At 40.3% G+C, this 12,440-nt stretch overlaps 1 protein-coding gene across 1 annotated transcript; it reads left to right on the forward strand.

Annotated features, from left to right (window-relative positions):
* Positions 1 to 2,918: 2,918 nt before the first annotated feature.
* Positions 2,919 to 11,763, forward strand: LOC102302869 (muscarinic acetylcholine receptor M2). The gene is made up of 4 exons (XM_005934188.2): positions 2,919 to 3,049; positions 7,483 to 7,705; positions 7,922 to 8,785; positions 10,215 to 11,763. Exons 2-4 carry the CDS (start codon positions 7,514 to 7,516, stop codon positions 10,536 to 10,538), a joined length of 1,380 nt encoding a protein of 459 aa, XP_005934250.1. The 5' UTR covers positions 2,919 to 3,049; positions 7,483 to 7,513; the 3' UTR covers positions 10,539 to 11,763.
* The last annotated feature ends 677 nt before the right edge of the window (positions 11,764 to 12,440 follow it).

Here is a 12,440-nt window from a genome sequence, read left to right on the forward strand (position 1 = left end):
TCTCCACTGAATTTTTCAGGTATAGGAAACGTGTGTTCTCGCTGAGGCGGAGATGGAGAAAGGGGACAGGCCGCTGCTACATTTAGAAGCTCCACTGGTGGTTGTGGTGGTGTAGTGGGCTCTGGTGGTTGAACGGGTGCTCTAGGTGTAGCAAGCAACATACCTTTCAGTTCAGATACCACCTGTAGTAGCGCGGACTGCTCCTCGGCCATATGCTGGAGCATCTTCTCATGCCGCTCCAACCGTTCAGCTTGAAGCGCGAGCTCGCGCTGGACGGGGGTTGAGTCCGCTGAGTCCATTGCTGGCTGGATTGTTCTGTCACGGGTAATGGGGAAATATGGACTCAGTCGCGGAGCTCTGGATGCGAAGCAAACAGTGCGTTTATTTACAGTGCTCAAAAACAGTCTCAAAACACAAAGCGAAGTGCAAAAATTCAACGGTGATCATCTCCAAATTCCCAGTGGTGTGCAGGTGAGTCTCCCAAGTGATTATCCGAGTGTGTTTCTCCTCCGAGAGCTTAATCCAGCGGGCTCCTTCTCTCCAACCTTCTGCTCCGTATCACTTCCTCCTACAAACGAGTGACGACAACAACAGGTGAGAAGGGTAGCCGGCTAAAGCTATGTTACAAGTAACAAACACTCTTTACTACCGAGCTTCCAGTACAATCCAGCGTCGACTGCCATCCAGACACACAGTTAAATACCTCAGCCCACAACGAAGGATGATCAGTGACAGCTGGGTGGCAAATTAGGTGCAGGTGTGTCAGCCACTGGGTGGAGGAGGAGAGAGAGAGAAGCACACACAGGCAGGTCGCCCCGGGAAGGACCGTCCGACCATGACAGCACATGTGTGAAAGTGTTATCTTCTTATGTATTGTTCTCCAAGTCCAGCTTTTCAATAAATGTCTATCAGCTGTTTTCAACTACATGTAGTTTCTAATCATTAGTTGATATTGTCAAGTTAGCATTTGATGATGGCTCAAATGTTTTTCAATGTAAATTACATTAAATGCCACCTTTTTCACTCACTGTGTTTATACACTGCTCTGCTTTTGATTATTAGTTATTTTTTAGTTCTGTCTCTCTTCCACAACATGTCTTTGTCCTGTCTACCTCACCTAACCCCAAACGGTTGCAGCAGATGGCTGTCCTCCCTAAGACTGGTTCTGCTGGAGATTTCTTCCTGTTAAAAGGGAGTTTTTCCTTCTACATGATTCTCTGTTTTCACTGTATTGCTCCAGGGCTTTTTTCCTTGAGGCAACTGTTCTTGTGATGCTATATAAATAAAATTGAATTGAATGTTTGAGTCTTCATCAGTTTTTTCAAATCAGAAAAATCAATGCACTGTTTAAAAATATGCAGCTATAGTTACAAATAATAATTTCCTGTAAGTATCATTAATATAATGTCTCTGCTTGTATTCAGGTCATACTGGGAAAAAAAATTTTTTAAATAAAGATTAAATATTGTCAAAATTAATGACAAAAAGTTACTATTTTTTTTTGTTGAAATTAATAAAAATAATAAAAATAGATAAATGTTTATATTTCACGCTTTTACTTGTGTCTCTTTCTAACTATCCATATGAGCCAAACATTTATCAGAGAGCTCTAAAGGCTTTGTTTCACCATTTTTTTCTATCTTAACTATAATTTATTCATTCAGAGTGAAGATATCCCTAGTATGGTCATCTCAGCCACGCAACTCAGTGAAAACCAAAGTCTCACCTACCTGCTGTTCAAACCTTCTGTTTCTCAGTGGCAGCTAATAAGAAACAAGTTAGCTTAAAGGGAATGAGATGGGAACTCAAATGACTTGTTTCAGGTGCACTAAACTCCACTGTACAAGCAAGTGTACTCATGCATACTCATGCATAGCTGCTCTAGTTGAGGCCAAGGATAAAATTATGATGCTGAAAATTAGCATTAGCCTACACATCCTCTTTAAGATCTGCTTTTTGAGGAAATTTGTTATTGCTGTAAAAGATGAAAGATGAAATGATCCATACCTACCACCGTATATATATTTTTTAATATTTAAAATTACTCAAGATAATAAGACATGCCAGAGTTTCTTGGAAACCGGAGAAATTGGCTTATTGGAGACAGGAAACAAACACACCCAACTGCAGACAGACAGACAGACAATGATATTGATTTGTGTTCTTGACAAATGAAGAAATAGTAGAGGTGGCGCTTATGTCCTTACCAATGCAGTTTTCAAAGATATTACTGTAAAAATAACAACAAACAAACAAACAAAAATACATCTGTGATGATACTCAGAATTTCAAATGTTCTGTGGTTGTACTCGAAGTCTGGATGGGACAACCACAATAAATCATCTAATATTTTTCTCATAGCAATTATGTTACATGCAGGACTCTGGTTTATTTGATAGCACGGTCCTTGTTTCATTTACTGTATTGTTTTGTGGAGAGGGACCATTATCCTCAGTGGTAATTCCATCAAAGTAAGGTCATCTACCAACTGGGGCAGTCTGCGTCACCAGTTTGGTTAAAAGGTCAAAACAACAGTCTGAAAGGTTAGCGTCCTGCAGCAACAGAGTAACAGAGCGAACCTCTCTCTTTGTCCTCTTTTTTAATAGTGCTTTACCATTTTATCTCATCCCAGATCCATTCATACTTCTCTCCACTTGATTGCCTACAGCTCTGGAGAATATGATGTGTTTGTGCCACAGAGGCAAGTGCTCTCCGTGGTCCTGAAACAAACATCTCTCTTTCTCTCTCCGTCCGTCTCCATCTCCTGCTTACTGAAACTTGCAACCCTAGCTTGAGGGATTCAGCACCACAGTCACTAATAGCTCCCACAAACCCCTCCCTACTCTATCCGTCTATATTTCTAACACACAAACAAACTCTCTCTCTGTCTCTCTCACACAGACACACACACACTGGTTCTTGTCAGAGGAGGAGTGTCATGAATGTCAGGTTACTTTCTGCTTTGCTCTCCGCTCCAGTGTGTCGGGAGAAGAGAGAGTAACATGGACGACTTCAAAACAGTTCACCTGTGTCGTTCTCTGCAGATGAGGTAAGATAAGATTTTTCTGCAGATTTCTACCAAACTCCTGCAGGTAAGAACACTCTTTTAGAAAAATTATGCAGACTTGGAAAAACTTCCGTGGAACACATTTAATGTCCGTGGAACACATTTAATGTCTTCTCGCTGAGGCAGCGGTAGAGTCAAAAGATGGGAAATGTTTTCCTAAATTTTTATTCCCACGGGAACTTTACTGGGATGTAAATTTTTTTTATAACCACTTTGATTCAAAGGAAACAAAGTCAGCTGAGGATATTCTTTAAAGAAACAGTCTCACATGAAATGTTAAAGCATTATAATGATACATCAATATATTGATTGACATTTTATCCGTGGCTTGTTGTTCAGTTCAGTTTCCTGATAAAGATTGGATTGAGAGCAAAGTAAACCTGGCGTCTATTGTTCCCCTGAGACCTTTTAGGAGATGTTTAATCTTAATTTCTCTCCTGACACAAAAGGCTTCACTCAGCATCAGATCCAGACTCTGGATTCCCCGGTTTCCCCACTCCCGAGGAATCCCCTTATTACAAAAAAAACCCAAAACAAATTGTTTAAATGGGAAATTTCCTCTAACTCACCAACTTGAAACTTCTCAGTTTTATTTTTATAAACCTTCACTCTCTAGTTGCTGTGGTATTTTTGTGTTTTCTCACTCTCAGTGCTACACTGGGCATTCAGTGGTTTTCTCTTCTCTCAGTTGCACCGCTCTGTGAAGCCAAAGCTCAGGCTGATGTGAAATTTCCCACTTTTCACATTCAAGACACAGTTCTCTGAGATGAAAAAAACAAGTATGAATTAGTGCCATAACATAAGGAACATTTGCTGCGAAACGTGACGGTGGAAAAAAAACAAACACTTTTTAAATTCATGAAATGTTAACCTTACAAATTAAACTAACTGAAACTGTTTGTGCTATACGTATTTATTTCATTTAAAATCCTGTTTAAACATTCAGTGTGGTGTTGCATTTTACAGTTAGACGGATGTTTGTCTTCTAAAGAACTGAACAATAAAACTACGGCACAGATCAATATAAAACGGAGCTACCACACTTTGATCCCTATAGCCATTAAATCCCGTAAGCGCTGTGAAACATCTGCAGTTGCAGACGTGTTTCCATACCTGCTCTTTTCTCTGCAAACAAACCTGCTGTTCCCACGTCTCATCCGGCAGTAAGTCTGCAGCCGCCCGGTGTATCGTTCATGGTATCAAAGACTTTTTTAAACCGAGCTCGCCCAGTCAGAGGACTGTATCCTAGAACCATATTACCGGTGCAGCTGTTGCAGGCAGCATCTGCTGGATCTAATTACTATGTTTCTGTGCCTGTCAAAGAAATATGGTTTGCCTCTGTGACTCTTTCCAGTAGCCCTGCATACCAATTAGGGAGATCCAGTAATGTAGGTCTTATTAGTGTGAAGAGAGAAGAAGTGAGGATGGCCTTGAGAGGAGGCAACAATCTCCTTAGCAAACTCTACATCACGTTGGAAAATCTCTGGCTAAGCCCACTGAGCAACTTGATAATTAAGCTAATTTACTCGGTTTATCAGTAAAGTCACTAGAACAGCTACATAAAGTTAAACACATCTGACTGACACATAAGCACTGCATTCAAGTACAACTGCAAGAGAATACCTAATGTCAAAACCTACCTACTTAAAATAATGCATCCAGTTATTTTAAGTATTGTGAACCTTTGTACAACCAGTTGCTTGGCATGTCGAGAGAGTTTCTTCTCCAAGAATCGTGTTATTGCTCTTCTATAGATACAGGACATTTGTTGTGGCTACAAGGTGTAGTGGTTGACACAACTGCTTTACAGCAACAGACCCCCAGTTTGACAGGGACGAGGCACAAAGCCAGTCTCGGGGTGTTACAAGCTAGTGTGTCCTAATGCTGGTCCCAAACCCGGACATATAAGAGGGTCACATCAGGAAGGGCATGTGCCAAATCAAACATGTGAATTTATTATTCTTAGGAAATGAAGCAGTAGCCAAAAATACCCTTTTATAGATAGAGATATCTTTATTGTTCATAGAATAAAGCTGACCTATTAAAATTTTTATGGGCTCCTTTATCATGGGGCCCATAAAGAAATGAGTATTGAGTCAGGCTGCTTGCAGCTTCTTTTTAATATAAGCAGTCATTTCTTTTTTCACTTTCAAATATCACATTTCGTGCAGCTTTTTCTGTAAATATAAGAGACTTTATATTTTTCTTTAAAAACTCTTTAAAGAAAAAAACACGTGAACTGCTTTTAAAATGCAGTGTGCTGTTATGAATATAACTGACTTAACAACAAAGTAAGAACAGGCTCCCATCAGCATGTCCATAAAGCAAACTGTACTTTTATGATAATATTTATGTACCGTAGTACAAGTATTTTTACTTAAAAGGGCCACTGTCAGTTCATTGCTCTCAATTCATTAATGAGAAGTGATTGATGAATGATATGATCATAAATTTGACCTTGAGCCAAAGTCAGTCCTTAACACTCAAATGTAACATCCTACCTTTTGTTGTCCTCCCTTTGATGTGCATCAATTTTACATTTTTCTGACTTTACAAATCATCACCGTTAGGCTCTGAACTCTCTCACTCTCTCTCTCTCTCTCTCACACACACACACACACACACACACACACACACACACACACACACAACAAAAACACACAGACACACACTTTTTGTATCTGTGACTGAAAAGACCCGGAATGGGTCTTTAATGAGTAAGCGATGGAGTTCAACATGCTGTAATAGAGTTTAATCTGGCTGTAAGAGCAGGAAGGAAACATCTTTCAGGTACAGTATGATGTTATCATGTGGCCTAATGGAGTCACTTACAGGGTTTTAGCAGTATGCACCAACCCTCGTGGTCTCAACTAAGTATCTTTTTATTGATTCTCTGATCAGAACAGACTAGTTAATCACGTTGTTTTGCCACCATTTCTGACGTTTCTTCATTTTTAATATAATAGTAACAGTAATGATGCTTAACAATTGAGATACATAACTGGTATGTTTTGCCTGCCCGGGGTCATTTTAAATACACGGCTCGGTAGTAATTTAAAAGAAGCGGTATCCCCATATGCATATCATCTGTTATTTACTGAATGCTTTTATCTAAATCACCTGACAGCACCATGAGCGCCTGAATCTCGAGCGTGGGTGGCCCCAGTGGAAATCTGTTTGTACGCTCACCCAAACAGGCTTTCATAACTCGCAGAACAAGCAGTTCCAGTGCCAAAGAAAAGACCCCCATCCTCCCTTTTTTCTCACTGCAGACACAAGTCTGCGGATGACACTTCTTTAGCCTCAGAGAATCTGTCCTGTCTTAACATAAAAACCGCAGCTTCTATTAAGACTTACTTGGACATCTGTCTGAAAGAGCCAAACACACAAGCTCATGTGGACACACACATGTTTGAATTTACCCAAATATGCCAGGCAGTCCCTTTTACATATCCAGGAGCAGAAAATGACGCCTGCAGCATGAAGCGACCAACTTGATCTTTTTGAAATGACTCTCCTGCAAAGATTAGACACTCTCTCAGGGCATTTTTGAAAATTGTAAAATGTAGATGTCCTCGTTCAGCCTCCCAGGAAAGAGTGGATTGGTTAAGATTTCTGGGAGCCAGACACACAAAGCTCAAAGCTGGAGATTCATGCACACTTGCATATGCATTCTTTTTGTGGCATTTGAAAGTTGTTTTGTGGGCACACACACTATTTTTAGATCCTTTGAGATTTACATAGTTTAAACATACAAGAGAAAAAGAGGGAAAATAAATATTAGCAAAGGATAAAATGTAGCAAAGTTTAACCAACATGAAAGATTTGATATTGTTCCGTGGTGCTGCAGTGCTTTACAGCAATCTGTTACAGTGGTCTGTTATCTGGATTCTGGCTTCAAACCTGCTGACAGTGTGTGTTTTCTCAGTGTGGTCCATATTTTCCCTAAAGCCCAAAGACAAGCATGTTTAACTCCAGTATGTACCCAGCTTGTCGCCCAGTGAGGGCTGGAAAAGACTGCAGCATATCCATTTTAAAGAGTTCTTAAAAAAATTAATTAACACAATAATTCTACTGAAACTGTTCATTTTTCAGAATCAACATGTCAGCATCTCTATTAGCATCAAAGCCGTTTTAACATGTTATTCCTGTTTGTGAGATGTGGCTGTGACTTTGTAAACAAAGCTGCTGTGACCTTTATTTGCACACCTGTCCGTTCTTTTCACCGGTAGCAAGCTGTCAGCACAAAAACACCTGCGAATCATTTACATGCTGCAAGTTATGCACAATTTTGCATGATTTTGCATCTACACATAGAAAGATGCTGAATAATTTGACCCCCCCCCCCCCCCCCCCAAAAAAAAACCAACCTATAGTACTAAAAACTTGTGTTTTATAATCTCTCTTCTTTTCAGGTTTTGCACATATGTGAATGAAGCTTGAAGCATGCAAAGGATGCTGGACAGCATGGAGATTCTCAATTCATCCCACGCTAGCAACATCAGTGTCAGCAATGGCACTGGCCTCTTCTCTCAAAGCCCGTACACGACTTTGGAGATAGCGCTCATCATTCTCGTTGCAGGATCTCTGAGTCTGATCACTGTCATCGGAAACATCCTGGTCATGCTCTCTATAAAGGTTTGGGGTTTTCCTGTTTTGATCCTTCATGATTAATGAGTGTGATTCAAACATCCATCTCTGGACACCTTGAACAGCACAGCCAGACTTACAGATAAGACTTGAACATGTGCAACCCAGCACAGAGTGGTAATTTAATAGAAACGAGAAAACACACATCACATTGCACAAAAAAGATTAGCATCTGACAGCCTCCTCTGTGTTGTTCCTCTAAAGGTAAACAGGAACCTGCAGACCGTCAACAACTACTTCCTGTTCAGCCTGGCTTGCGCAGACCTGATTATTGGTGTCTGCTCCATGAACCTCTACACCGTCTACATTGTGATTGGGTTCTGGCCCCTAGGAGCAGTGGTGTGTGACCTATGGCTGGCTGTCGACTATGTTGTGAGCAATGCCTCAGTCATGAACTTGCTCATCATCAGTTTTGACCGTTACTTTTGTGTCACCAAACCGCTTAGCTACCCAGTGCGGCGCAGCACCAAAATAGCAGGGCTGATGATTGCAGCAGCATGGGTCTTGTCCTTCATCCTGTGGGCTCCTGCAATTTTATTCTGGCAGTTCATAGTTGGGGGAAGGACTGTGAAACCCAATGAGTGCTACATCCAGTTCTTCTCCAACCCAGCGGTGACCTTTGGGACGGCTATCGCGGCTTTCTACCTACCTGTGGCCATCATGATCTACCTTTACTGGCGCATCTCCAAGGCCAGTCGCAGCCGCATGAGGAAAGACAGCAGGAAGACCTCAGGCACTAGTCTGGGAGAAGCTCCTTCTAACAGCCAGGAGGAAGGAGGTGAGAACACCACTGCAACAAAAAAGGTTCAGGAGGAGGCTGCAGATGGCAAGGAGAAGGAAATGCTCCAGCAGAAACAGCAACAGAACGGAATCGGTCCGTGCAAGGAAGACCGAACCAACCAGGTGGACTCCACATCAGATAGCATTCAGGCTTCGACATCCAAGGATGCTGAGATTCCACCTTCGTCACGGAAAAACTCAAATATTGGGAAAAATGAAGCCCAACCATCTTCTCGGAAAAACTCAGCAGCTGACGCTCAAATGCTAGTCACGAAAACTCTGTTTAAGGTAATCAAAAGATATTCATCCTTAATTGGCCAGATTTATTACAATTTAAAGCAGTCATGGGTTTGGTCATGTCAAGTTTGTTGTTAATTAAAAGGGTTTTTTTTATCACCATATTTAATAGCTCAGCAGAAGTTGTCTTTATTTTAGAGGCATCATAAGTTTGGTGCCTGTAGTTTAAAGAATACATCTGGAACAGTTTATAATCTGGACCATAAAGAAAATATCTAGAAGTTCACAATCTTTTTTTCTTTTTTTTTTGGAATAAGTATTAGGACAAGAGATTCCAGTGCTGAGTTGTAAGCTAATGCTAGCTAATGTACACACAAAGAGGTGCTAAGGGTGCAGCAAACATAAATTAAACAAAATAACTGAATTTAACTCAAATAAGCACAAAGTAGTTAGGTGGTGTAATTAACAGCACAACAGGACATATTATTAGTCAGATAATTTTAGTAAAAATGAATTACTAAACACCACAAACATAGTCGATATGTTCTGTCCGTTGATGTAACTTAGCAGATAGGTAGCAGCTAACCAAATACCACTCATCTTATTCAAGTAAACTGGTAACCATATAAATGAAGATGGTAACCATGGTGATGAAAAAAAAGGAATAAAATGATATTAGATTTAATTTAAGTGATCGTTGTGCCTGATGGCAGCCTCACAGAGTTGCTAGCATGACTGCATTCATTCAGCTCTATGAAGCATTTTTGTGTGGTTGAAACTTCCATGTTGTTGTTTTGGGTCGTTCTTACTTTTCTTTGATCTCAGTGTGAAATTGATACACTTTCAGATTTTCTTTAATTCTCCTTGACAGAGATTCAATACTGAAAGTATTTCTCAGATATTTTGGTCCATATTGCAATGATAGCATCACACACTTGTTTCAGACACTTAACATTTGTCAGCCGCACATCCATGATGATCCACCACATCCAGATGGTGCACTACTGGATTGAGTTTTGGTGACTGTGGAGGAGATTTGAATACAGTGAACTCATTATGTTCGAAAAATGAGTTTGAGATGATTTGAGCCTTAGGTTCCAGTTCTTAGCTGACAAGCGTGTGAGGCCTTCTGTGTTGTTGTTCATTCAGAGATGCTCTTCTGAATACTGTTGCAACAATTGGTTATTTTGTTTACTGATGACTTCCTGTCAGCTAGAAACAGTCTGGCCATTCTTCTCTGACCTCTGGCATTAGCTGGATATTTTCTCTGTTTTGGACCATTCTCTGTAAACCCAAGAGATGGTGTTGTGGGAAAATCCCAGCAGTCTGTGAAATACTCAGAACAGCTCATTTGGTACCAACACAGGTGTGGAAGGTTATGTTGGACTTACACAGGAGTGACACACACACACACACACACACACAAACACACTAAAAAGAAACAATAGAACTCTTTTCTTCTTCTACTGTCATTTTTCAGGTAACAATGCGCGCGATGAGTGAAAACGCTGTGGCAAAGTGGAAAAAGAGGGGAATTTCTTCCAGGGAGAAAAAGGTCACACGCACCATCATGGCCATCCTGGTTGCATTTGTCGTCACGTGGACGCCGTACAACGTGATGGTGCTTATCAACACATTCTGCTCCATCTGCATCCCCAACACGCTGTGGACCATTGGCTACTGGCTGTGCTACATCAACAGCACCATCAACCCAGCCTGCTATGCCCTCTGCAACGCCACCTTCAAGAACACCTTCAAGCAGCTGCTTCTGTGCCAGTACAAGAACATACGCACTTCACGATGAGCAGGGGGTGCAAATGCTTTACTGTGTTTGTGGTGGAATCTGAATAATGTGACAAATCTTTTAAAGAATGATTTCGAAAGTTGGAAACATAGATACATAGATAAAGTGTGGTCTTGTTGTGCAATTACTTCATGTTGCTTTTCGGTGGTAGAATCCCCCCCAGCCCCCTTCTTCCACTGAAAATAAAACTGTGATTTAACTCATAATCATACTATAAAGTCAAACTTTCAAAGACTTAAATGGAACTAATTTCAATGAGCTTTACTGACTCTCTGAAAAATACTTTTGCATAACAGTCACTTGGAGTTTTATTTCTTTTTTTATTTCCTCTTTTTGCTACTTCTACACAAACTTGTGCAGTTTGTTGTTTAAAATGTGCTTGTTGTGATGGTTTTGTGAAGGTAGTTTAAAAAAGATGTGATTGAAAATTATACTATTATGAGAGCATTAGAGCTAAGCTCTAAAAATGAAGCATGTCTTTATACTAAATCCACGGGAGAAAAGAGAATTAGCAGCTGTGAAGTGATGCGTGTCCTGTGTGTCGTGCTAAACTTACATTTCACATTAATGGAACCTGTAATCTGTGATGTTGTGAGACGTGTGCGACTATTAAACGTGCCTGTCTTCCCTCTTTTTCTCTGATTTGTGTAAATAAAAAGGATGACAGTTTGGAATCACAGTTATTTGTCATAACCTGGGTGTCCTCTTTTTTTCCTTCATTTCTGCTAATATTATTTGTTTCCCATTGGCTATCATCCGATATGAAAAAAACTTAACCAAACCAACCAAATTACTGCCACAAGATTACAGGCTGTATACGAAAGAAAGAGGTCGCCATCACCCATGATGATGTCACCCATTTGTTTTTGTTTGTTTGTTTTGTTTTAGATGCTGTAAATAACATAGTCATGTTTTTTATGCTGGGAGTCTTTAGGGACTAATTTGTTTTTAGAGCCAGATTTACTAGAAGAACTGTAGGTTTTGGGTCTGAAAACCATTGCAGGAGTCCTAGGCTACGTCTACACTAATCCAGATAAATTGGAAAATGGCGTTTTGGTCTAATAACGCTCCGCGTCCACACTATCTTTTTCAGTTGTTTTCTTCCACACTGAAAACGCTACGTTCCTGTACTGTGCATGCGTGAAAAGTAAGACGATTGAGCTGGGTCATTTCTGTCTGCCATTTATTTACTTTCTGGTTCTTTGAAAAGTCAAGGAAAAGTGCTGAGTTTTATCTGGAGCTATCTGGCGCATTTACAAACTGATATTAATCTTTATAAAGGCTGTCAAACTTGAGAGCAAACAAAACAACTGCTGTACAATGCCGTCCGCCATCTTAGTTGAATTGATCGCATGACTGCAACGCTAAAGCAGTGTCTTCAAATGTATCCACTTTGGAGAGCGTTTTTAAAAAGGTCTGTTTTCCTTGACCAAAAACGACGTCTCGGTGTGGACGGAAGGCCAAAACGGAGCGAAAAAGATGCATTTTCAAACAAAAACATATTAGTGTGAACACGGCCTTAGACAGCAAGCTGAGGTTGCTTAAGTCACATACAGATAAGTGTTTGAAAGATTGTAATCCAGTTTACCAGCCAAAAGCAATTTACTTCACATTTTTAACAAGAAGAGTTATTTGCTGTAAGCATTAGGATGTGTGCAGTGCTCTGTCCTGTGACAGACTTATCACTCAAAAAGTGCTCCCACAAAAGAGTTTAGACATGAAAATAAGAAGTAAATAGACTTTCTACTTGAACTATATAGACAATAATCCTACTTAGGTAGAAGCTTAGTAGGTTAATATTGTTCAAATTGTATAATCAAAATGATGACGATCATTTTGGCTAAGAGCCCATGACTGACGGGGACCCTAGAAAACAGCAGAAAAAACATTATTAACCTGTCT

This window comes from Haplochromis burtoni, unplaced genomic scaffold (assembly GCF_018398535.1).
Source record: "Haplochromis burtoni strain Fernald_Lab_line unplaced genomic scaffold, NCSU_Asbu1 Contig_179, whole genome shotgun sequence".
Taxonomy (NCBI): domain Eukaryota; kingdom Metazoa; phylum Chordata; class Actinopteri; order Cichliformes; family Cichlidae; genus Haplochromis; species Haplochromis burtoni.